Genomic DNA, 27,424 nt, shown 5'->3' with positions numbered 1-27,424 from the left:
ATTTGTGGCGACAAGTCAAGAACGCCAAACTTGCGACATTTGCAAATTTAATAACACTCCAGTGACAACATCTTCGTCGTCGTCGTCGTCAACGAAATTGACTACGAAACAGCATTTCCCGGATCTTTCCGAACACTTGCTTCATTGAAGCGGCGGAAAAAAACACGCTGCCTTCGATTTTCCCGACTCGCATATTGCGTTCGGTGACGTCACATACGGTTTCCTCAGGGTTGTATTTATGGGAGGGCAAGGGGGCATGGCCATCGCACCTTACATTTAAAAAAAATCTTTATAATTTTATTTACAAGAATAACTAAAATCCGATACCAACTTTTTTGTATCCAATCAAAAGCAATTTTATTCAAAACATTATGCGAGAATTACACGATACAAACTATTTAAATTCAAAATACTGCAACAAAATATTCCCATGGGATGGGATTTAAGTAGACCGCATGACATTCAAAAAGATTTGAAAATGCTCCAACACTATTTAGATCAAAGAATCAATAACCCATAGTTTCTGAATCAAAGTTATAGTAACGGCCCAGATAGCCGTAGCGGTAAACGCGCAGCTATTCAGCAAGACCAAGCTGAGGGTCGTGCGTTCGAATCCCACCGGTCGAGGATCTTTTCGGGTTGGAAATTTTCTCGACTTCCCAGGGCATAGAGTATCTTCGTACCTGCCACACGATATACACATGCAAAATTGGTCATTGGCATAGTAAGCTCTCAGTTAATAACTGTGGAAGTGCTCATAAGAACACTAAGCTGAGAAGCAGGCTCTGTCCCAGTGGGGACGTAACGCCAGAAAGAAGAAGAATAAGTAACAAAGATTTTTGATTCAGTTTAAATTGTCTTCTGGTAATCAAAACTTACCTTACAGTAATCAAAAATGTTATGAGGGAAACTCATTTCTAGTCCGCTCTGAATTAAAAAAAAATGGGGGAACCCCTCGTTTGTGAATCCGGCCCTGGGTCTTCTCCTGACGAAAGAGTCAAGCGCAATTTCTCCTTCTCGCATAATCGTACCATTTATCATCGTTCGAAGAAAATCTGCAATGCGATTTTGTTGGCTTTCGTTCTGAGAGCGCGAGCTTGCTGCCGTCGTTGTCGCTTTCATGCTCGCTTTCATTTTCTTGATTCAAATTAAGTTTTTTCACTTGCAGCTTATATGATGCTGCGGCGAGAAAAATGGTGAGAAAAGAATTGAATTTGTGCGTTTTGAGTCAATGCCAACTAGTGGTGAAATGGGATTTTGTTTTCCTTCGGTGAGGTTATGGCATGTGCTGCTTTACACATATAGTTTGATAATAAACTGAAAAAGGATTGCGTTCCATCGTGTAGTACAAAATGTAAATTAATGAATAATTATTTATCAGTTTCGCTATTTAATGGGCTGTATAGTAAACTGATTGGTCGATAGCTAAAGGTATGAACAACATTTTTCTTCAGGTTTGAAATCAAAATTTTCAAAGCATAATCAAAACTTTCGGTGATTCCAGAGTGATGGTTCTCGTCAATGAAGTGTTTACAGTTCAGATTACGACATGGACATTTGATTACTCATCAAATTTTACGTTACGTACAACAAATCTGACAGATATTCAAATGGTCTCGTTTTAGTCAAAAATCATTGTTTGCACAGACATAGCTCTCTTCGCTAAACAAACAAAGTATGTGTGTCATCTGTACTAGATTACAAAAAAAAGTTTGGATATTTTTTCTTCATACTTGTAAGATTAACATACTTCTCATACTTTAAATGTATACTTGTCTTAAACTTCAATACATATAGAGAAAGTGTACCAGTTATGGCCATAGTGGTTCCCTATTTGGCCATATGTGGATTTTTGATAACATACACATTTCAAATCTTTTTGAATGTTTCAACATCAAGATATATCTTAAATTAAATTACTACAACACACAACAATTTTCAAAATTAGAAGACATTAAAATAATCACGTATGGCGAAATAGGGAACCACTATGTCCATAACTGGTGCACCTACCCTATATGAACATATTTTAATCAAACTAAAACTGAAAATTTACATTTTTATCTATGTTTTAGTTCGTTTATTTCTAATACTGTTGGTATAAGAAAAAAATATAATATTTGGAATGCTAGTACTTCAAAAAGTTAGAAACTTCTTTCTCAAACTAATGTTTTTTTACTATCATGATTACCATTTACTTTAATCTCTTCAAAACTGCACTCACAACTTTCCAAGGCGTTGCAAAGGTATTCCTTCGGAAAAGTCTCAAGACAATTTGGACAGTACCAGAAAAAGGAAAAAAAAACACTCCAAAGAAACTGCACAAACTCACCCCGATGCCACTGCACCCCCTTCTTTTTCCACAGCAACACCGAAAATGGAACCAAAACTATTCCAATTCCAAAAGGCATAAATATAAACAAGGAGCTGTGTACCTGTCTTGCATTTCTATCTCTTGGCAAATATCAACTACCAACAACAAACCCGTTTCGGTACTGCCTCTAGTTGTTCGGTTGGTTGGTTGGTCGATGTTTTTGTCTAGGACGTTTCCATTCAGCAGAAGCAAACAAGATTACAAAGTTTGATAAAGTCCTACACTCACTGCACACTTTTCCTTCTTCCGGAGGAACGAATCTCCGGGAGAAACTCTTCGAAAAATGTTATTTTCGCAATAACGACGAAAACAAACAGAAAAGTTAACTTGGGTATGAAAATGCATTCTTTTTTCTCTCGATTTGAAGGCATCTATGGATGCGAGATCGAAAGATGGAAAAGAAAAATGGAAATCGATAATCTTCTGGGAAGCAGTTTTCGATTGAAGTCCATCTTTAGCTCTTTGCTGGGTTGGAAGGTAAACGAGATCGAAGATGTGTTCTCCTAACGAAGGAACCGGTTTTGTGTATGAAGGATGAAATCGAAGTGATTGAACAGGATTTTTATTTTTCATTTCTATATAAGACTGTAGACCAGCTCTTATGTAACCTGTAGAAATTTATAAGGAACAATGCCAAGAAGCCTAAATGGAATAAAAAGAAATAGATTGATACGTGCTACGCTCAATGTATTCTAATATAATTAAATGTTCTAAATAAAAAAAATCATATTTGAGTACCATCATATTATTTAATTCCACTAGAACTATTATCGTTTACCCCACGCGTATTTCGTGTCACGTACTAGCCTCGACTTGTCGACATTATGTTCTACATTAGTGATATCTCGAATAACCATCTGTCAGCCCACATGGCGACCGTCATTTGTAAAGCCTTAAACCGTAATAAAAACTTGAACAAGACCCGGACACTAGGCCCTGATTTTTCGAAAATGTGAAATGTTATAATTTCGTCATTGTGCAGTACTCGTTTTGATAAAAAAAAATCAGGTAAAAATTTAAAGTCCGTACGTGTAAATTCTGCGGAATGTTTTACCGAGTCTTTGTTATTCTAATACAAACATTTTTTTCGATCTGAATATCAAAGTATCGAGACAAGAGGGATTCTTTGATAAAGAATCATCTTCCTCAGCCTGTTCAAATCGGCTGGTTGAACGTGTCGAGGGAAACCGACTTCTTATTACATGAAAGTTCAGCATCATACTTGCATACTTTACACTCTAAGAAAACTCCATTTCCATATTGATTGCGTTAACTTCACCAAAGACCAAAACTTGATAGTTTGACAATGGATGAATCAAATTTACGTATGATTGGTATGCATTTGATTGTTATAAATTTGATTTTAATTATTGAAACCTCTCATGTTATAATGTGGATATCCTTCTAAGGGGTTATGTACAAATTACGTCACGCTCCAGGGGGGAGGGGGTCGAAAAAGTTGAAATTTAGCGTGACATAATTTGTGTACCATCCCTAAGATGATGTAAATATGTCTGGATGGACATCCGATTTTTTTCAGACAAAATACATTCTTAGGAAACTTCTTAGCGTGCACCAATCTTTCAGAGAGAGAAAAAGCAAAGATGGTTAAAAGGAAAAAGATGAAGGACTCTTTATTTTGTCATATATTTTACCGGCGACATGCTATTCAAGTAACACTACTGCCATCTGTTGAGTGAAAAGCACGTAAACATTATTTTCGGCTACATTCCAATCATCGTGCAATTAGAAAACGACGATAAAAGAGGAAGAAACCAAACAAAACACGCTTAAAAAATCCACATGAAATTGAGAACGACTTACCGTAAATTCGGGTGAAATTGATCAGTAGGGTGAAATTGATCACTGTGTCACTCGATTTTATATCTTCCTGCAGTTCCTTATCCTGTAACCTGCAGTTAATGAACTTTGTTTGTCGTAAGTATGTCCAACTTGTGTTGTGCAAGTTTTTTGCGTTCCAAAATGCTCATTTCAGACAACGATTTGGACATGGTATAATCCTGAAAGTTTGTGAGGATACTCAAGATATGTCTCCAAACTAGATTTCATAACCAAAACTCGTACCAATTCTTCGATTTGGTTGAAACAATTGAATTTCTGTTATATACCAGGAAATTCCTTAGAAAATTGCATACATTTAGGCGCTTCCTGCGTTATTCTTGAAATTTAAACATTTATTATTTCTAAAAAATATTGCATTGTTAAGAATTTGGCAGGCATATTCGGATTCAGGGAGCTCAAATTTATTATGTAAAATTGTTTTGAAAACTAACAATAATGGCATTGAAAAGTGATCAATTTCACCTCGAAATGAGATCTCCCGATTTTTTATTTCAGACATATTTTTAGCACTAAAATTACATTTGTTAGAAAATTTCGGTACTTGAGTCAATGAGACTCACCTTCATACTTGTTTTCCTGCATTCAATTGTTTGGCAATGTCAACATTATAGAAATCAGACAAGAAAAACCGTGAAAAGTGATCAATTTCACCCGAAATTACGGTACACAAAATCAGGCTCTTATAAACCAACACAAAATTTGTGTTATTTTTACACAAGCTAAAAAAATCGCTCCTGTGCTGATGTTTTCTTCTTTTCGTTACATTTTATGGCATTCAGAGCTGATTAACAATGTCGAACAACCGCGTGATAGCTGTGTAACTTTTTTTTGAGTGTGGATGTCATAAACGAACTCTTAGTCATCTGGTGGACACTATGAGAACGTTACGTATTAGTTTGCTTTAGACTCACCAGAGCAGCGCTTTTCATGTCGCCTCAAAAGGACGAGAGTCGGTTATCTTTTTCCTTCTAACCATCTTTGGGAAAAGTGAAACCTCCAAGCGTGAAACGCAATATACTGTTAGCCATCTATACTTTGCTAGCGCAAATAGTCAGTGGATGAGAGATTTTATTTTTTCCTCATTCATCACATACCTCTGTGGGGGAAATGTTTTATTTTCTTGATAAAAGACGGTCAACAGTTAAACGGTTAAGTGGAAAAGGTAGAAATATCCATGCTCTATGTTCTATATTCGTTTGTTTTTCATATTATTCTACTAATTTCATAAAAATTGAGATCCGGCTGGTAGGAGCACTAGTTTGAGGTTGGTAATGTCACTACTTTCTATGTAATGCGAATGAACCCACACTCATGCTAATAAAAGTTTTGTTGAAATTGATTTGCTTTTTTAAAGTAGTTGTACGATTTTGATTCAAATGGTCTACCTGTTCAATGAACAGGTTGAACAGGCTGACCAGACGGGAGTGTTATTGAGTTACGATCTTGTTTTGTAACACAGGTTGTTATAAATGAGATGCAGGATGTTGTTAAAATAACTAAAATTTTGCACTACAGCATATACAAATTGTAACATATTTTGTAACAAATACCGCGTTGGGTAAAAATCAATTAGGGTGAAAACTATATTTTTACTCATTTTTTGGGTAAATGTTTTTAAGCGTGACAGTCTATTTTTAGAAAATGACAGAAATGAAAAAAATGACATTGTTAAAAAAAAGTCATAAACGGGTCTCACGAGATCTGCAGCAGCGAATTTATATTATCACCAGCAACGAGAAGTTCATTCCTTGTTGAGCTACCGTGCGAGACAGTCGATAGTTCTCGTGTGTCCGGGTTCACCCCCGTTTTTCCAAATCTTTGGTATTTCGACGCCTATTGCAAAGTGTTTTTAGGCAGTGAAGAGCCTTAGTTCGGCTTGGAAGCGGAACACTTTTGGCGAAGCCATTGTGTTGCCGATTAATCGAGTTTTGAGCAAAAGTATTGAACGTTTTCGCCATTGCGTGGTTATTTTCCGATCACGTGTATCGTAGAAGACAGCTTGCGCCTCGTCCCGTGTGCTACCTGAGTGATCATCGTTTGTGGTGTGCATATAGCGTGCACAGCGGTGCGCTCTCCACACCGACAGTGGTCACCATCGTTATCGACGCCTGTGTTGGTTGGTGGCAGGCAGTGAGAGACCAACCACACATACACCGTACCAGCGAACCAGGAACCAGACCGTCCTTTTTGATCACGTGTATCATCGAAGGCAGCTCGCACCCCGTCCCGTGTGCTACCTGTGTGCAGTGCAGAGTTCATCAGTGCGATCATCGTCTGTGGTGTGCGTATAGCGTGGACAGCGGAGATCAACCACACATCTACGCGTCCCAGCGAATGGTCGTACGTTACTTGCTACCTCTCCCCAAGCGTAGACGCCCATTGGTTACAGCATCGACGACGTCAGCGTGGATAGAGTAAAAGATAAGTACCTCTCGTTGTCCTTCTCCTCTTCACGTCTTTTTTGATTAGTTTTTACTGCGTGTGAAAGTTTTCCCTCTTCCCTTTCCCCTTTGTATGTTTTTTTTTCAGTTTGATTCAATTTCCATTTCTGTGAATAGTGTTAGTTTGAGTTATTCGTGCGCCCTTTGCGGTGTTAAGCTACCGCGATGGGTGTAGATGATGATGGCGGGGGAACGTCGTATCCCCTCACTGAGTCTTCGAATGTGTTGAACCAACAAAACACAAACACCTCTATGCCCAATCCATGTGTGTCCCCTCAATCTGATGTGTCTCAAATGGACACCAATATTCTACCATCTCCGACGTCCCCTCGCCTCAAGGCCTACCCGCCCGACTCTGGTGGGCCTTTTGTTGTTTTCTTTCGATCCAAAGGCAAACGGTTGAACACTATTCAGATTAGTAAGGATCTGACTAAGCGATTCTCTTCCGTTGTCGCCATTGACACAGTGGGTTCTGGTAAGCTGCGCGTCACCGTCAGTGACCGTAAACAGGCCAATGAGATTGTGGCCTGTGAGCTTTTTACTCGTGAGTACCAAACTTATCTGCCAAGCCATCGGGTTGAGATTGCGGGAGTGGTCACCGAAGGCAGTATGACCTGCGAAGAATTGATGCAGGGTTGTGGTCGCTTCAAAAACCCTTCTCTCCTATCTGTCCCCATACTGGAATGCAAGCAATTGCATTCCGTATCCCTGGTGGGAGAAAAGAAGATCTATTCACATTCTGAATCCTTCTGTGTGACCTTTTCCGGATCTGCTTTGCCGAATTTTCTTGTAATCGGCAAACTTCGTTTACCTGTGCGGCTGTACGTACCGAAGGTAATGAATTGCACAAATTGCAAGCAGCTGGGCCATACTGCCCAGTATTGCTGCAATAAACCTCGCTGTGCTTCTTGCGGGGAGAGACATGTGGATGGTGCATGTAGTATACCGCCAAAATGCGTTTATTGCAACGAAAGTCCACCACATGCCCTCGAAAACTGCCCGACGTACGTACGCCGGCAGCAACATCAGCGACGATCATTAGAGCAGCGCTCTCGGCGTAGTTTTGCCGAGATGTTGAAAAAGGCTGCTCCGTCTGCTGAATCCCAAAATATCTACTCTTCTCTGTCTCTTGATGATCAGGGCTCCGACTCTGAGGTTGGTGAAGGAATTTCCTTCGTTTTCAAGGGTTCATCGAGGAAGCGTGTGAGACTCCAGAGACCCACAAAAAAGCCTCGGAATCTGTCTAGCAGTGATGACCCACCCCATGAAAAATACTAAGCCTGTCGCGAAAGTCTCAAAGCTTTCACCTCCTGGATTCAAACTCCAAGAGGAAAGAGACTTTCCGCCACTACCGGGAAAATCTAAAATCCCAAATATTCCAAAATTTCAAACTGCTCAGCCAAAAGAAAGTTCGCATTCGGAGCCCCTAGGGCAACCTCAGGGCGTTCCAATGTTTACGCTTTCTGGCATTGTAGATATCATCCTTAATTTCTTCAATGCTTCTGACCCAGTGAAGAACATTGTCAAAGGATTGCTTCCATGTGTGACTCCTCTTTTGAAGCAACTGGCTTCTAGAATGCCCCTCCTTGCAACGATCATATCTTTTGATGGATAAATTATCCACAGAGGTCGAAGATATGATTTCTGTTCTACACTGGAACTGTCGTAGTATTATGCCTAAATTAGATAGTTTTAAATTTTTAGTTAGTAATTTACAGTGCGATGTTTTTGCGTTATCAGAAACATGGCTAACACCTGATGTGACCCTTCCTTTCCATGATTTTAATATTATTCGCCTGGATCGAACCGACTCATATGGAGGAGTGCTTTTGGGGATCAAAAAGCATCACTCGTTCTACAGAGTCGATCTGCCGCCGATGTCAGGCATTGAAGTCGTTGCATGTCAGGTGACTATCCGAGGCAAAAGCCTCAGTGTCGCCTCCATATATCTTCCTCCGAGATCGGCGATATCTCGCAGAGATCTCTCTCACATCTGCTCTGTTATGCCTGAACCACGGTTGTTCATTGGGGATTTCAACTCCCACGGAACAGGCTGGGGGGAACTGTATGACGACCACCGATCAACGTTGATATATGACCTCTGCGACGACTTCAATATGACAATTCTCAACACTGGGGAAGTTACACGAGTGGCACCACCAGCTCAAGATGGAAGTCCTAGGGATAGCCGTTTAGACCTCTCAATATGTTCAAGCTCGTTATCGCTGGATTGTTCATGGAGGGTAATCCAGGATCCCCATGGTAGCGATCACTTGCCGATCGTAGTTTCAATTTCCAATGGAACACAACAGTCTTCATCCATCGATCTCGCCTACGACCTCACAAAGCACATAGACTGGGGAAAGTACGCGGAAACGATCATTGATGGAGAACAAGCGGTAGAAGTACTTCCTCCGTTGGAAGAGTATCGCTTTTTATCCGAGTTGATTCTCAACAGCGCTCTTCAAGCCCAACGCCGTCCTGTGCCTGGTCCGTCGGTTCGCAAGAAGCCTCCCAATCCGTGGTGGGATGAAGAGTGTAAGGCACTCTATCGCGAGAAATCCGCCGCGTTTAAAGACTTCCGGAAACGTGGTTCAATTGACAACTATGAGCGCTATTCTTCCCTTGAACGCAAGTTTAAAAGCTTGGTCAAAGCGAAGAAAGGCGGTTATTGGCGTCATTTTGTGGAAGGATTATCACGTGAGACCTCGTTGAGAACGCTTTGGACCGTCGGAAGAAGAATGCGTAATACATCGTCGGTTAATGAAGATCGAGAGAGCTCTCCTCGGTGGATTATCGATTTCGCTTAGAAAGTTTGTCCGGATTCCGTTCCTGTTGATCGCGTGCGACGAGATATTCCGGTGGATAGGAACGCCATGGATAGACCTTTTTCGATGGTTGAATTCTCACTTGCTCTCCTTTCATGTAACAATTCCGCTCCAGGAATGGATCGAATCAAGTTCAATTTGCTTAAGGGCCTACCTGACGTCGCAAAGAGGCGCCTATTGAACATGTTTAATCACTTTCTGGAGTTTAACATTGTTCCGGATGACTGGAGGCAGGTGAGAGTAATAGCCATCCAAAAACCCGGGAAACCCGCGTCGAACTATAATTCGTACCGCCCAATTGCGATGTTGTCGTGTATTCGCAAGTTATTAGAGAAGATGATTCTCTTTCGGCTGGATAAATGGGTTAAATCGAATGGCATGCTGTCAGATACACAGTTTGGTTTTCGCAGAGCCAAAGGAACGAACGACTGTCTTGCGCTGCTTTCTTCAGAAATTCAACTTGCCTTTGCCCAAAAGGAACAGATGGGTTCAGTGTTTTTGGATATTAAGGGTGCTTTTGACTCAGTTTGTGTTGATGTCCTTTCAGACAAACTCCACGCAAGTGGCCTTTCATCAGTTTTGAACAATTTTTTGTATAATTTGTTGTCCGAGAAGCATATGAGTTTTACTCATGGCAACTTGTCAGTTTCACGAATTAGCTACATGGGTCTCCCCCAGGGATCATGTCTGAGTCCGCTTCTTTATAATTTTTATGTGAGAGACATTGATGACTGTCTCATGGAAAATTGCTCGTTAAGACAGCTTGCAGACGACTGTGTTGTTTCTGTCACAGGACCAACAGCAGCCGAACTACAAGGACCCTTACAAGATACTCTGGACAATTTGTCTACTTGGGCCTTAAAGCTGGGTATCGAATTCTCTGCGGTGAAAACTGAGATGGTTGTCTTTTCAAAGAAACACAAACCTGCCAAGTTTTCGCTTACACTCATGGGTAAGACAATCACTCATAGCTTGTCTTCTAAATATCTCGGGGTCTGGTTCGACGCCAAATGCACCTGGGGGAAACACATTGTGTATCTGACACAGAAATGCCAAAAACGAATCAACTTCATGCGAACTATAACCGGAACATGGTGGGGAGCCCATCCGGAAGATCTGATCAAGCTGTACCAAACAACCATCTTGTCGGTCTTAGAGTACGGTAACTTTTGCTTTCAATCCGCGGCGAAAACACATATGCTGAAGATACAGCGGATTCAGTACCGCTGTCTTCGCATCGCGCTAGGCTGCATGAACTCGACTCACACAATGAGTTTAGAGGTACTTGCAGGAGTACAGTCCCTGACAGATCGTTTCGCGGAGTTAACACTCAGGTTCCTCATCCGTTGTGAGGTTCTCAATCCATTGGTTATTGAAAACTACGAAAAGCTGCTTGAACATAACCCTCAAACTCGTTTCATGAGTGTGTACTACTGGTACATGACGCTGGAGGTTAGCCCATCTTCGGTTAACACCAATCGTGATAACTTCCTAGAATTCGACTGTTCCTCTGTAGTATTTGATTTGTCCATGAAGCAAGATATCCATGGTATACCAGATCACTTTCGTTCAAAGTTTATCCCTCCCATGTTTGCAAGTAAATTCGGGCATGTCAGCGAGAGCCGACAGTTCTTCACTGATGGGTCAAAAATGGATGATATCACTGGTTTCGGTGTTTACAACGTTTCTCATAGCGCCTCCTTCATGCTTCAAAAACCATGTTCTGTATATGTTGCTGAACTAGCAGCTATACATTACACCTTAGAGTACATCAGTTCTCTCCCACCCGAGCACTTCTTCATTTTTTCCGACAGTTTAAGTTCTCTGGAGGCTGTTCGGTCAATGAAGCCGGTGAAGCACTCAGCGTACTTCCTGAATAGAATACGCCAGGCATTGAGTGCTTTGTCAATTCGCTCTTACACTATTACCCTAGCTTGGGTCCCTTCGCATTGCTCCATTCCGGGCAATGAGAAAGCGGACTCTCTGGCTAAGGTAGGCGCTAAAGAAGGCGATGTTTACGAGCGTCAAATCGCCTTCGAAGAATTTTTTGCATTGGCCCGTCGGGAGACCTTGATCAGCTGGCAACAGAAATGGAGAGACGGAGAAATGGGTAGATGGCTGCATTCCATATTTCCACAGGTGTCGAAAAAACCATGGTTTAAGGGGTTGGGCATGAGCCGTGATTTCATTCGTGTCATGTGTCGGCTTATGTCCAATCACTATTCGTTAAGCGCGCATACCCACCGTATTGGGCTCTCAGAAAGCAATCTCTGTGTTTGCGGCGTGGCTTACCAGGATATCGAACATGTTGTGTGGGGATGCGTTGAGCATCGTGGCGTCAGATCTGAGCTGACTGAAACTCTCCGGATCCGAGGAAAACAGCAGAAACCTGTCAGGGAAGTGTTGGCGGGCCTTGATTTAGAATATATGAATTTAATCCATCTGTTTTTGAAGCGTATCAATATCCGGGTTTGATTGTGTTCGTTCCCTGTCTTTCTTTTTCCCATTCAAATTGTCCTCTTCTCGTCGTGTCTCCCACAAACCGTTTCTGTTTAGTTTCATTACAGATCTGGACATCCTGTCCCTTCAAGCTTCATCAGCTTAGTAGTCTAAGTAGCTTAAGAAATTCCAAAAAATCCTTTCCTTCCCTGTTTCAAATGTATCCACTAACCTTAAAACTTCTGCAAACTAACATAGTTTTTAAAATAAGTTCAAATTTCAAAATGTAAATAATGTAAAAAAAAGAAAAGATTTCGGCTCTGTTATGCCCTACGGCGCCTGAGCCTGCCAAATAAACGAGATAAGTAAAAAAAAAAGCAACGAGAAGTTGGCTTCCATCTTTTCTACTCTTGTTTCGTCGTTTTGAGTGGCTTTCGCTTCCGCATGTAGCTTTTATATACCAAATTTCTCTCTCCCTTTGTTCAGCTGGCGTGGTCGAGTGGTTATGGTGCGCGCGCGCTCTGAATACGCTTTTTGCTCATGGTCATGGGATTGAATGTCGTCAGTGATAAACATTTTTGTAATTTACCTTGTGATAATATATCGTATATCCGATAAAGTAGGATCAGTGCATATGATCGGACCGATCTTGGCTATTCGTCAGTACAATGATCAGCAATTATAGCAGTTTACGAAATCTGTTTCTCGCAGATAAAGGCGGCAACGAATTGTCCGGTTGCTTGAAAAATGCCTATTTTCGTCTCATTTCCGCGATAATTTCATTCACTGATACTGTTATCATAACAACCTGTGATATAATTTTATTATAATAATGAATGTTGCTAAAATTCTGTTCCAATTATAACAAGATTGTAATATGATTTGTTATAACTTTTTGTAGCATGATGTGTTTTAATTTTTTTTGAACTCTTTAATTGCAGGTTTAGAGCTTTTTTCTGTGTTAAGGTGAAGATGAATCGAAGCCAACCCTCAAATTTTCAAGAGCACAAACCTAGAGAACTATACCTCCGTAGTAAAGGGAAAAATTGTGGTGTTCTCCAGATGTATGCTCTCAAAAATTTGAGGTTTGGCTTCGACCTTAACATAAGAAGGTTTATGGAAAATAAGTTTTCTGGCTCAATCCTTTTCAGTTCTAACATTTCATCAAAGTGGTTTATGCACCACTTTAAGATCTCTTTCCATTTGGGAGTTCTTGATGTGTTTTTTAAACGCGCCTAACTCGATTGTGAATATCTCTGATTGGAGCAAACACATATCGTTTGACGATATTTGAAAGAAATAAACAATTTCATATATTATACCAGAAATTATCAATATGCTATTGTTGTATCACGTTAAGTAGATTTGTACAATTTTAAACCAATTTTTATGCAAAACGAAAAATTACGTATTTTTAAGCTCTGAAAGTAGTTCATACACTACTTCGACGTGATTGCAATCTATTCGAACCACAGCAAAGAAATATCTGAAGCTTCTGTAACGGAATTCAAAAAAATATGATACAGATCTTTTCAAACCTACGAAATTAGCATATCAAAAGGTAATAGCTTCAGAACCTAAGATTGCAAATTCCTCAGCTTCTGTCCTTCATGAATACATTTACCTCTTGCTATTTGAACGAGTCTTCTTCTGAAGAATGCGCTCAAGTATTACTTTCACCATGACTCCATTTTAAAATTGATATACAGTCGAAAATCACTTGATGTATGTAATGTATTTTCATATTTCTTCTGGGAGAAGCACATCTGCTTTGTACCATACATAGCTTCTCGAGCAAAACCCTCATATCATATCATAACCGCATGTGTAACGCTACTAACAAAAACAGGTTACCTAAAGAAGCACATATCCGAACGGCATCATTCCAACCACGCAATTTAGTTGTATTGCAAAATTTCTTATTCAACTTCATTGTGCTGCCTTCATTGAACGGATGTTTCCCCGTCGACATAGGGGTAGACGGGACAAGATGGGGCACCCTAAGAATGAGCACGATACAAGACTACTTTACCATTTGAAAGTGGTTTCATTACAAATTATAACACATTCAGCTGGTTTAAATGTACCCGATTTCGAACCAATGTAAAACTGGCATAGGGCCAAAGTCGGGTCAGTGATCAAAATGTAGATGGGTCGTTGTCGAATCAATGTCGATTAAATTTTAAATCCATCATATGTCGTAGCTATACGTCACAGGATTCCCTCTGTTTGTCTTGAATATAAACTTTAGCTTGTTTTGTTATTATTGTGTTATTATGACGAAATGATAGGACCATCTTTCCCCAGCTACCCCTATCACACTCCCTAAACTCTCCCACCCCTCATTCAATCGTCACTTCTTGCGGTCACAATCCTCCACTTTGCACCTACTTTACATATTGAAGCACGAAAAAAAGCCCCAAAGCACACTGTATTTCTATCGGTACACCATCATCTCACGTGTTCCCTTGTCGTTATCCTTAGCTCTCGGCCACCAAACCCTAACCTATGCTTGGTTCGGTAAGCGTGAAAAGTTTCGCACGGACGACGAAAGAAATACATCCAGGTGAATACCACCAACGGCAGCAGCAGCAAGTGAATCGCATAATAATTTAAACCACTCTCATTTCGCCAGTCTACATTAATTACAGTTTCATACATCATCGAGCGAGTAGTGCTACATTGTACCCCAGTCGGAGTACCTATGTGAAAAGGATGTGAGCCATTTTTTTCTGGTGAGTGCATCCGTTCACAATCCTTTCGCGTGCTCTAGGTGAACACTAGGGTGGGGTGGGATGTGTTTCCACTGCTGCGTTAGCTATTTCAATTTAAATTTCTGTCAGGATTGTGAACAGAATCCTCTCAGTATTCTGAACAGAAGCCTCTCAAGATTCTACAGAGAACCCTCTCAAGATTCTGAAGAGAATCCTCTTAGGATTCTGAAGAAAATCGTCTCAGGATTCTAAAAGGAAACCTCTCAGGATTTTATAGAGAATCCTCTCAGGATTCCGAAGAGAATCTTCTCAGGATTCTGAGGAGAATCGTCTCAGGATTGTGAACAGAACCCTCTGAAGATTGTGAACGGAATTCTCTCAGGATTCTGAACAGAATCCTCTCAGGAATCTGAACAGAACCCTCTCAGAATCATGATAGGATTTTAAAGAACCATAAGGAGATCCTGTTAAGAGTTTTTAAAAGGATTCTGTCTAGAACCTCTGAACAGAATCTTATGAATGAAATTTATTCAAGGGTTCTAAACAGACTTCTCTTAAGGATTCTTAAAAGAAATATCTCAAGTTTTTGAAGAAATTCCTCTCAGAATTGTTAACAGAGCCTAACAGATTCTAAAAATAGAGAATATTTGGAAATTTTACTAAAAATCATCTCTGCATTTCTTTATCAAAATAGTTGTATCGCTTTAGGTAGTACTTTTCTATGAAATACTTGAAATGGGATGTATTAGTATGACAGGCCATCATATTCATCAAAAATCGGCCATTCAGGGCATCTGTTTCTTACTTTCATCTGCAATGCCATCAAATAAACGTCGAAGAAATGACCCGCACCCTAGCGAAGCTAGTGGTGCTCCAAACGAATGGATCGCAATTAACTTCCACTTAGCACACGTGCGGCATTTCGAGCTTGGCCTACCTTACTCAAGTGTGTTAGCAGAACACACGTACGGAAACCCACTGGCACGCACTGTTACTACACCGACCTGACCACCATCACGTACCCTCCAGTAGGTTTGGATACCGTACGACTAAACGAACGAACAACGCTCGTAATGCAGTCACTCACAGTCGGATATCTAGGCTAGGCTATTGGCACTCAGTCTCAATCACAGAACAGAAAAGGGTTCGAGAAACACCGGAAATGGTAGCACTTACCTGAACTATTTTGGTCATTTCTTGGATGTCTATGACACCGTTTCCGTCCACGTCGTACATCCTAAACGCCCACTTTAGCTTCTCCTCCGGTGTGCCACTGGATGTAACGTCGATAGCTAACAGAAATTCCTGCAAGATAAAGAAAACACACATTACAGTTAAGATTAAACGAGATGTCGTCGTTAAAGGAGCGGAAAAATAGACGGAGGGAACTTTCAGCACAAAAACAGTATGACGGCAATTATAAGACGGGAAACACGAGTTGATAATGGTAATTAGCACGGAGAATGTGCATATAAAAGAAGAAAAGGTTGTTTTATGAAGAGTTAACATAGAGTTTCTAGAAGGACCAATGAAGAGATGTCAGTTTTACTGAGAGCTAAGGTAAAAAATTGTATCAGTGTTTACCAACCTATTTAAAACCTGCAACCCCCTTTAATTCAATCACCGCCATCTTCACTTTTTACAACATAAATTAAATCAAATCGCGATGACTTTTTAGTCATTCGATGTCTGCACCATTTTTTCATAAATTCACAAAAAACTTCTACTTTTTGGAAAATATGGGTCGATATTGATTACTGATCATTGTTCATCTAGTTTTGAAGATATTCCGATATTCCTTGAGGAAAGACTGCCATCTTGGTTATGTTAATCTTCAATCATTAATCTTCTATCTTCTATATCCTATCTACCAGCTTTTAGCCTCTAGCTTTTGGCTTCTAGCCTCTAGCTATTAGCTTCTATCTTCTAGCTTCTACCTTCTGGCCTCTAGTTTCTATCTTCTAGCTTCTAGTTTATATCTTCTAGCTTTTGGCTTCAAGCTCCTAGCTCCTAGCTCCTAGCTTCTTGCTTCTAGCTTTTGGTTTCTAGCTTATAGGTTCTAGCTTCTAGCTTCTAGCTCCTAGCTCCTAGCTTCTGGCTTCAAGTTTCTAGCTGCTAGCTTCAAGCTTCTAGCTTTTGGTTTCTAGCTTCTAGCTTCTAGCTCCTATCTCCTAGCTCCTAGCTCCTAGCTCATAGCTTCTAGTTTCTAGCTTTTGGCTTCTAGCTCCTAGCTGTTATTTTCAAGCTTCTACTTCTAGCTCCTAGCTTCTAGCTTCAAGCTTCTAGCCTCTAGCTTCTGGCTTCTAGCTTCTAACTTCCATCTTCTAGCTCCTAGCTCCTAGCTTCTAGCTCCTAGCTTTCGACTTCTAGCTTTAAGCTTCTAGCTTCTAGCATCTAGCTTTTGGCTTCAAGCTCCTACACACTTAAATTATTTTACGGATTCCTGTAAAATCTCACCAGCTGAACAGTTCGGTGAAATAAATTAAAGGAGTACTGTAAATTTTTACAGTATTCGGTGAAAAATCACCGGAATCCGTAAAATTTCGACGGATTACGGTGTTTTATTTCACCGAACTGTTCAGCTGTTGAGATTACGGTGAAATTCACCGTAAGAGCTTAGTGTGTAGCTCCTAGCTTCTAGCTTCTAGCTTCTTGCTTCTAGCTTCTGGTTTCTATCTTCTAGCTTCTATCTTCTAGCTTCTAGCTCATAGCTTCTAGTTTCTAGCTTTTGGCTTCTAGCTCCTAGCTGTTATTTTCAAGCTTCTACTTCTAGCTCCTAGCTTCTAGCTTCAAGCTTCTAGCCTCTAGCTTCTGGCTTCTAGCTTCTAACTTCCATCTTCTAGCTCCTAGCTCCTAGCTTCTAGCTCCTAGCTTTCGACTTCTAGCTTTAAGCTTCTAGCTTCTAGCATCTAGCTTTTGGCTTCAAGCTCCTACACACTTAAATTATTTTACGGATTCCTGTAAAATCTCACCAGCTGAACAGTTCGGTGAAATAAATTAAAGGAGTACTGTAAATTTTTACAGTATTCGGTGAAAAATCACCGGAATCCGTAAAATTTCGACGGATTACGGTGTTTTATTTCACCGAACTGTTCAGCTGTTGAGATTACGGTGAAATTCACCGTAAGAGCTTAGTGTGTAGCTCCTAGCTTCTATCTTCTAGCTTCTAGCTCATAGCTTCTAGTTTCTAGCTTTTGGCTTCTAGCTCCTAGCTGTTATTTTCAAGCTTCTACTTCTAGCTCCTAGCTTCTAGCTTCAAGCTTCTAGCTCCTAGCTTCTAGCTCCTAGCTTTTGGCTTCTAGCTTTGAGCTTCTAGCTTCTAGCTTTTGGCTTCTAGCTTCTAACTTCCATCTTCTAGCTTCTAGCTCCTAGCTCCTAGCTTTCGGCTTCTAGCTTTAAGCTTCTAGTTTTTGGCTTCAAGCTCCTAGCTCCTAGCTTCTAGCTTCTTGCTTCTAGCTTCTGGTTTCTATCTTCTAGCTTCTAGGTTCTAGCTTCTAGCTCCTAGCTCCTAGCTCCTAGCTCCTAGTTGCTAGCTTCTAACTTCTAGCTTCCATCTTCTAGCTTCTAGCTCCTAGCTCCTAGCTTCTTGCTCCTAGCTTTTGGCTTCTAGCTTTGAGCTTCTAGCTTCTAGCTTTTGGCTTCAAGCTCCTAGCTCCTAGCTTCTAGCTTCTAGGTCCTAGCTTCTATCTTATAGCTTCTAGCTCCTAGCTTCTAGCTTCTAACATCAAGCTTCAAGCTTCTAGCTGCTAGCTCCTAGCTCCTAGCTCCTAGATTCTAGCTGCTAGCTTCTAGCTGCTAGCTTCTAGCTTCTAGCTTCCATCTTCTAGCTTCTAGCTTCTAGCTCCTAGCTCCTAGCTTCTAGCTCCTAGCTTCTGGCTTCTAGATTTAAGCTTCTAGCTTCTAGCTTTTGGCTTCAAGCTCCTAGCTCCTAGCTTCTAGCTTCTGGTTTCTATTTTCTAGCTTCTATCTTCTAGCTTCTAGCTTTTAGCTCCTAGCTTCTAGCTTCTAGCTTTTGGCTTCAAGCTCCTAGCTCCTAGCTTCTTGCTTCTAGCTTCTGGTTTCTAGCTTCTAGGTTCTAGCTTCTAGTTTCTATCCTCTAGCTTCTATCTTCTAGCTTCAAGCTCCTAGCTTCTAGCTTCTAGTTTTTAGCTTCTAGCTTCTAGCTTTTGGCTTCAAGCTCCTAGCTCCTAGCTTCTAGCTTCTAGCTTCTTGCTTCTAGCTTCTGGTTTCTATCTTCTAGCTTCTAGCTCCTAGCTTCTAGCTTCTAGCTTTTGGCTTCAAGCTCCTAGCTCCTAGCTTCTAGCTTCTAGCTTCTAGCTTCTAGCTTCTTGCTTCTAGCTTCTGGTTTCTATCTTCTAGCTTCTATCTTCTAGCTTCTAGCTCCTAGCTCCTAGCTCCTAGTCCTAGCTCATAGCTTCCAGCTTCAAGCTTCTAGCTGCTAGCTTCTAGCTTGTAGCTTCTAGCTTCTAGCTTCTACCTTCTAGCTCCTAGCTTCTAGCTTCTAGCTTCTAGCTCCTAGCTCCTAGCTCATAGCTTCTAGTTTCTAGCTTTTGGCTTCTAGCATCTGGCCTCTGGCTTCTAGCTTGTAGCTCTTAGCTTCTATCTTCTAGCTTTTGATTTCTAGCTTCTAGCTCTTAGCTTGTATCTTTAATCTTCTGAAAATATGCTATTACAAAAACCTGAAACTCGATTATAATGCTTTCATCAAAAAGAAGCGAGGTGAAAAATTTTATATCAAGCAAACGGCATCGTGGAAGCCATTAAACTATTGAAAATTTGTCTCAAAAATCATCAAGAGACCTTAAATTCCATTGTCTTATAGTTCTATAAGAAACTTTTTGGGAATTTTATGAGTAAGCTGTTCATTAATAATGCTTTTTCTAGTCAATATCGGATTCTTCACACAGCTCGCAAATAATTGAAGCGATTAGACTGAACCAGATTAGAAGCCACGATTTTCTCTCTTTCCATCACACGGTATCTACCAATTGAGCTTAATTATTCCCCAAACAAATAGTGCCAAAACTTTTCCCCGTCCATTCAAAGTTCATTAAGCCGTAATCAAAGCCAATTAGACACATCGTCGCCGGAAAAATTTCAACGAGAGACAAACTATTCCTAAGCCAGCCGCAAAACTTTGCTTACCCAAAACTTCCGCTCTAATTGCTTGCCGAACTGTTCCACCGGAAGTTCCCGCTGTTCGACATCATCGCATTCAAACCCCAAAGTCATGTCCGATTTTTTTTCTTTCATCGTAATTATAGCTCTTTCCCCCTCGCAACTAATGAGCATTTTCATGTTTTGAGGCCTAAACTTTTCAAAGTAGCTGAAAATGGCGATTTTTCTACCAAAATATATGATATGACAAAAAATGAAAATTTCTTGTTTCCAGGAAGCAAAGTAAATTATGTTTATTTATTAAATTCTGAAAACGCACAAAATAAAATGTTTGACTTCCTTTTTGTCTATTAATTTAAAACAGCTGAATGATTATTTGTTCTGCGGTATAGTGGCTTAAGCGTCCGGCTAGCTCATAGAAGGTCGTCGGTTCCAATCCCACCAGAATGATGTGCAATTTTCGTTTTTTTTTTTTTTTATTATTATTTGAAATATTATGGTTCAATTTAACTAGAAGATTCTATTATCCTTCAACATTCCCCTTCTTCAGATCGGTAAGCCACATTTCCGCAAACTGACAAAGTTTTTCCCTCGAGCTCATCCCCCAACCATAGCTTCACCACCAACAAGAAACTTTAATTACGACTAGTGGCATCGTTGATGCGGTGCTGTGTGGTGATTGTGTTTCAAAGCATCACGACAAAAGCGGAAACGCTTCCCGGGAAAAGTTTCAATCGAATCACACACGTGAGAAAAAATCTAATTTTCCATAAGCTTGAGCTCACGGTTTCGGTTTCCTTTAAAGGTGTCAATCATTGTTTTTTTTTCCATACGCATCAGGTTTTTGTAAAGTATTTTCAATTAAAGCATACCGGTAACATTAGTTAGGGTGAATTGAGATAAAATGGTCACCGTATGCTAATACCATTCCGAAATGGGTTCCTTTGTGCCCTCATCTCTCCTATTAATTAAACTCCGCAATCAAACGACTAAGTTTAATTTATTTCGGAAAGTGGAAAACTTGGGCATACACCACGACATTGAGGGAAAAGCTTAGGAATTTGTCGCAAAATAATTTATGATGACATATTCGTGTATTAAGAGACAGGGTGGATGGTGAACAATTAATGCGTTGTGAATTGGGGGAAAATTATAAGATTAATTGCGGAAGCGATGATCACAATTCGGAAGAAAATATCGCGTTCAAACTTCAGAAATAATTTTGCACAAAGTCAAATGTACAAAACACTGAGAGAAAACTATTTAGAATTCTGAGATAATTTTATTCAGAATCCTGAGCATCCTGTTTAAAATATAGAGCACATTTTGTTGTGTTGCAAATCTTGTTCATAATCCTGAAAGAATTTTGATGGAAAACTTGAGAAAATCCTGTTAATGATTCTGAGAGGATCATGCTCGGAATCCTGAAGAGGATTTTTTTACGAAATCTAAGAGGATTATGTTTTGATTTTTCAAAATAGGATTGGATTCAGCAGTCAGAGAGGATTTTATTTTGTGTTTGTGGGTGATTGTGTTCACAATTAGAAGATAATTTTGTTAATGAGATAGTTTTGTTGAAAATCTTAAGAGAATTCTGTGCAGCATCCTAGGACAATCAGAAGCTTGAGGATATTCTTTCTACATCTCAGGAGAAGGTTCTGCTCAAAACTCATAGGAGATTCTATTAAGAATTCTAAGACCATTCTACCCAAAACGATAAGAAGAGTCTATTCAGAATCCTGAGATGATTCTGCTCATAACCTAAAAAGGATTATGTTTAGAATCATGAGAGTAGTTTACTCAGAAACCTGAAAGGTTTCTGCTCAGATTCTTTTAAAAAATCTGGTCCTGAGAGGATTTTACTAAGAATCTTCAGAGCATTCTGCTCACAATCCTGAAAAGTTTTTGCCTGGAAAGATTTTGTTTATAATTCTGCCCAAAATTCTTGAAAAAAAAATGCTAAAACCCGCTAAAAGATGTTGCTCAAAACCCTTGCAAGATCCTGCTTGGACCCCTGTGAGAATGGTGCTCAGCATCCAGAAAGGTTACCGCGCAGAATTCTGTCCAGTATCCAGGAAGGATTCCACCCAGAATTCTAAGTTGGTTCTGCTCCGAATATTCTGTGAATATTCCGCTATGAATCCTGACAATATTTTGTTCAGAATTCTAAGAAGATGCTGCTCAGAACCCACACAGAGTTCTGTGGAAAATACTGAAAAAAAATGTGGAAAATACTGAGATGATTCTGCACAGGATCCTAGGAGTAGTAGGCTCAGACTTTTGAGATCAAATGCTCTAAAGCTATTGAACAAAACGCTTCTGAGAGAATTCTGTTACCCCTCTTGCTTGAAATCCTGAAAGTATTCTGTTCAGTATGTTGTGTTGAGAGTATTCTGTACAGAATCCTGAAAGGATATCGCTCAGAATCCTGAGAGTATTCTTTTTAGAACCCTTAGAATAGCTATGTCTCAATCCTAATAGGAACCTTCTCAGATCCCTTGGAGCGTTTCGTTTAAAATTCCTGAGAGAATTCTGCGCAGAGCATGGGCGTGAGCATGAGCATTGATGACCGTACAATTCGTAGTTGCTTCTCCGTGATTGACCAGAATAATCGAAATTGTACAGGGAACCAACAGATGTAGCTTGGGAGTAGCATACCATCTTCAATGTACATTTTTGAGGACTCTGAAATTAGTAATGTCAATAACGGCGCCGGCCACGTCCCCTCACGGTCATCGGGGAAGGGCAGGAATGTTAGTGTGACATCTATTGTTACTAAATACCGAGTATACCTCTGCATCTTCATGGTTGCCACGGGAAGGAGTTTTGTTAGTGGGAGGGCTTCCAAGCTACATGATCAGGATTCACCTTGGTAAGTGATGCGATTCATGTAACCTCTGTTTAAAAAGTTATCTATCAATGCGTCGACATCTTAAACATCGAACTATTCAAAGGTTTGAATTTCGAAATTTTATAAAACTTGAATAAGCGCTTATGTCAACACTTCTGGCTGTTTGGGCACGTCAGGAGTTAATCATCAATGTTAACTTCCTTTTCCCGATCAGCCTATATAGCCGCGTAGTGTCGGTAGCGGTTGTTTCAACTGGCTAAGAATTAACACTACGGACTGCCTGTTCCGGTGGTAAAAGTCCACCTCACAGGTGACCCCTAATTCATACGGCTTTAAGCTTACCGTGCCTAAGAATGAATGGTTAGGGGGGTCTAAATAAAACCTAGCCGCAAACGGAGCCTGTGGAGTTCCTGGGTGCCCTCTACAGTAATATGCCCGTCCTGTGCTACCCGGAGCAATGGTGCAGGTGACCTTGTGTTTCTCCGAGATAATCGGCTGCACTTCTTCAGTCTCAAGTCTGAGGCTAAATAAGGGTGGGATTATTAATACATTGTAATTTAGTTTAAATTTTCACCTACACGGTTTCGCATTATGCGTTTTACGCAGCGTATTATGTGCTTTTCGCCTTTGGCGACTTTTAAAAGATACCGATCTGGTTTTTGTTCGCTGCTGATCTTTTTCGTTCTGAGATGGCGAAAAGCTTAATCCTGCCTAGTTTGGGTAGTGGCTACGGCTAGGATAGCTTAGTTAGATCAATCTCCAGCATAAAATGTCAGCAACGATCAATCTTTGTAGACTCATGCAAATGGTACAGCTCAAGTGGCGCTAGTTCAAAAACCTTACTTTTGTGAACTTTTATCTAGGTAACCTAGTGGACCCAGTTTTTGCTACTTTCAGAAAAATGAAATGGCATACTCCCGTGCCATGCCTCGTGCATGCGTGCTCGTAAATAGCGCTGACGTCGCTACACTCATTTCTGAGTTAACAACCAGAGATGTATGTGCTGTCACAATTGATATATCTGTATGTGACCTCAATAGGAAACCTCAACAGGAAAATTCCGTATTTATACGTCTTTCGTTTTTTGGTGTATTTACCACATGATGAACCATCCCCAATGGATGATTTCAAACGAGTTGTCGTTCACTGCCTATGAAAAAGCCTTCTGCTGATTGTGTGCAGTGATGCTGATATTCATCACATCATCTGGAGCAGCTCAGATATCAATTTGAGAAGCTCCAGTCTGATGGAATGCTTAAGTAGTTCAAATCTTGGATTACTTATTGTAGGAAATCGCCTACATCTCTATATGAACATAAGAATGTAAATTCGCAGACTTTGCGTATTTTATACTCCACAAACTGTTAATTGGTTGTGACCAATTTTCATGGATTTTCTCCGTCCAATGGAAATCCTAGTGATTTGGATGTTTCCACTTCCGGTGAATTGGGACACAATTGTCCTTGCTTCGAGTGATCTCAAAATTGCTTGTCACTTTGCTTATAGGAAATGTTTCTCACAACTCCCTTCGCGGGACGAGTGGACGTCTGTACATTACTGAGCCACCCCAAAGGTGGCTAAGTATTTAACAAATCTGTCAAAGCAGAATTGCAGTCGCTTGGTTACAACCTTAACTGGCCACTGCCGACTCAACTATCACATGACAAATATTCAGTGTGTTGATACATTTGTGTGTTATAGTTGTGATTCCGATTATGGAACTTCTTATCACCTGATATGTAACTGTCAAGTTCTCGCGTAATTGCGATTCCAATTACTTGGTAAACACTTATTAAGTGAAACTGATTTCAGTAACCTGAATCTTCATGACCTTCTGTTATTCTTAACCCGCTGTGGTAATGAGCTATAGGCTCTCTTCGCGCTCATGCGTTTTGCAGCGCTCTTTTTAGGGCGCTGTTCGAACCATTGTGGTATGGAGCTACATGCTCTTAATTCGCTTATGCGATTTTCCCTCTTCAAGGGACCCACCTCCTATTTCCTCCCATCTTCCCCTTCCCTTTCCTCTCCCATCGGGTAGATGATGAAATAGGCTCAAATATGGCGATGGCACAAATCTCCCAAATGGAGGGGAACGTGCCTTTGGAGCCGGCCTTCTGATACCTGATACCTGATACCATCTTCAATGTACATTTTTGAGGACTCTGAAATTAGTAATGTCAATAACGGCGCCGGCCACGTCCCCTCACGGTCATCGGGGAAGGGCAGGAATGTTAGTGTGACATCTATTGTTACTAAATACCGAGTATACCTCTGCATCTTCATGGTTGCCACGGGAAGGAGTTTTGTTAGTGGGAGGGCTTCCAAGCTACATGATCAGGATTCACCTTGGTAAGTGATGCGATTCATGTAACCTCTGTTTAAAAAGTTATCTATCAATGCGTCGACATCTTAAACATCGAACTATTCAAAGGTTTGAATTTCGAAATTTTATAAAACTTGAATAAGCGCTTATGTCAACACTTTATGCGTCGAACCATCCATTCAACAAATACATACAAAATACATGTCATGGTACAAATGTGTTACTACACGCATGAAACGAGCTCACCAGTTGCTAATCCATCCTCGACTGAACAGACACAATCTCAGCGTTAATATGCTTAAACAGGAACGCAAAATCACAAATACTGCCCAGAATTCTAAAGGCAAAATTCTAAGCAGAAATCTTTCATGGATTTTGAGCAGAATCCTTTAAGGATTATGGACAGAATCCTCTCAGAATTATAAACAAAATCCGTCAAGAAACCTTAAAAGAATCCTGTTCAGATTTTTGTCATGATTATAAACAGAATGCGCTTATAAATCTGAGTAAAAGCTCTAAGTCCCAGTAATCTCAACAGAATCTTCGCTGGACTCTAAACAGAATCATTTCAACAAGAATACTCTCTGGGTTTTGACTTTCCCACAGGAACAGGATTCAGGGGTATTAAATAGAATCTTTTTTTTTTTTTGACAGGTTTTTGATTACAATCTTGAAAGGATTCTGCTCAAAATCATAGTAGGATTTTGCTTAGAACCTTCCCAAGAGCATTTTGTTCATCTGACAGGGTGCTGCTCAGAATCTTGAGAGGATCTTTTGTGGATTCTTTTGAGAAATTGATGAAAGCTCTTGAAAATATTTAATATAAATAAGATGTCTTGTTGAACTATTTGAAAAGATTCTTTTCGTGATAATTCATCTTAAACTTTATAATTTCGTTGGTCCGTTTCTAGTTTTCTAAAGAGCTTCAGGAGTCTTCCATAAATCTATGAATGATCCTTCTCCGAGTAGACATTCTAAGAATAATTTTACGTCTATCATCAGCGTCGTCAATCTTCTAACACCATCATTTTGCTAGAAATATTCACGTTTTTGAAAGGAATAATTATTTTCATCATTGCTAAGCCAACGAAGGTTCAGAAAACAATCCGGTACAAACTGTTAAGCTCCACATCAAAGAGCTTCTGTTTAACAACGTCACAGCCCGTGGCAGCGTACCTCGGAACACAGGAAACGGTGAGGGTGTTTTCTGCTTTTTCGTTAAACAAACAGACAAATTATTTTAATTATCCGCCTATACAGAGGCCGAGGCTACACCGAAGGGCAAATCCCCCCGTGGACTAACCCTGGCTGGAGCATGTACGGTTTTTGGGGTTACCATTTTAGCGGAAGCGCTACTGCTGCTATTGCATACGATGCACATTCCAGCAATCAGTTTAGCACACAATTTGTGGAAACGCCACCGGTAGGAATATGACTTGATTCAATTATCGCCAACAAAACCACCGGGGCGGCAAGCGAACCCCCAAAGCTATACATTCAGCAGGGAATCGAGTCCGGGTCGGAAAATATACGAAACCGGAAACATACGGAACATGCCCTGCTTGCTTCTCGGTAGACCGGATAGTACCGAACGACCGACGACTTTCATTTTAATGTATTCACACATTTTTCACACAAATTTGATTTATCGTTTTCCGTCTCGTGGAACAGTCATTGTCGTCATTCGTGGCTTCTGCCAAAGAAAGACACAATCTGTTTCAGTTTTCCGGGGACCTCCCATCGGCGTAGCTAGGACTTATCTCTGGGTGGATCTAGAGGGGCGGTGGCTAACGTGTTTTGCTGTTCGATATGTTGACCAAAATTAGGAGACAGAACACTTCCTTATTTTTTTGAGGATTTTTCCCGCAATTTCTCAAATTTCCCGAGCGATTTCTCCTGCATAGAAAGGATTTCTATAATTCGACCAAACTATCAAGAAATTTTTGCTTTGTGAAACAAAACTATGGAAATTCGAAGCAATGAGTCAAAAAGATGAACCAACTCATCCATGAGTTATTGACTGCTGAGTAACGTGATTGACAACTTACACATGAAAATTCTCATTCGTGAGAATTTGAGTTTTTCACAGCAGTAAGCAGAAATGCAGGCTCTGGACGGTAATGAAGTCCTAATTCAACACAAAAGATTTCTCAGTTAGAATAAGTTAGGGGGCCTTCCTTATTACTACGCCAATGGGACCTACGGAGGGTATTGAAACTTCAGCTGCTCTCGTAGGGGAAGTGGTGGTAAAATGAACAGCAGTGGTAAAATGAACACCGTGCCTTTTACCGAGAAAAAACCATTTTCGATGTATTTTTAGCACACACGGACGATTTAGAGCATAAATCTGAGCGTTCGAGTTGATACGTAGGTCAATTGAAGTGAAAATATCAACGAAAACTAAGATTTTAGAAAACCACGCTTGAAAATTACCGTTTTGATTTATATTACGGACACTTAAGGCCTCAGTGAA

The 27,424-nt window shown here is 40.4% G+C and overlaps 2 protein-coding genes across 10 annotated transcripts in view; both read right to left on the bottom strand.

Annotated features, from left to right (window-relative positions):
• LOC5564467 (neurocalcin homolog) overlaps positions 1-27,424 on the bottom strand; it is a 497,420-nt gene that overhangs the window by 112,515 nt on the left and 357,481 nt on the right. The window lies entirely within an intron of this gene.
• Positions 1-27,424, bottom strand: part of LOC5564460 (neuronal calcium sensor 2) — a 403,811-nt gene that overhangs the window by 35,459 nt on the left and 340,928 nt on the right. For all 9 annotated transcript variants that reach the window (XM_021842107.1, XM_021842113.1, XM_021842106.1 and 6 more), the window contains one exon: positions 15,836-15,964. In XM_021842107.1, coding sequence (XP_021697799.1) covers positions 15,836-15,964 — 129 coding nt within the window. The remainder of the gene's footprint in view (positions 1-15,835; positions 15,965-27,424) is intronic.

Source organism: Aedes aegypti, chromosome 2 (genome assembly GCF_002204515.2).
Source record: "Aedes aegypti strain LVP_AGWG chromosome 2, AaegL5.0 Primary Assembly, whole genome shotgun sequence".
Taxonomy (NCBI): Eukaryota; Metazoa; Arthropoda; class Insecta; order Diptera; family Culicidae; genus Aedes; species Aedes aegypti.
Note: the sequence above shows the minus strand (reverse complement) of the source record. Positions and strands in the feature narration are given on the sequence as shown.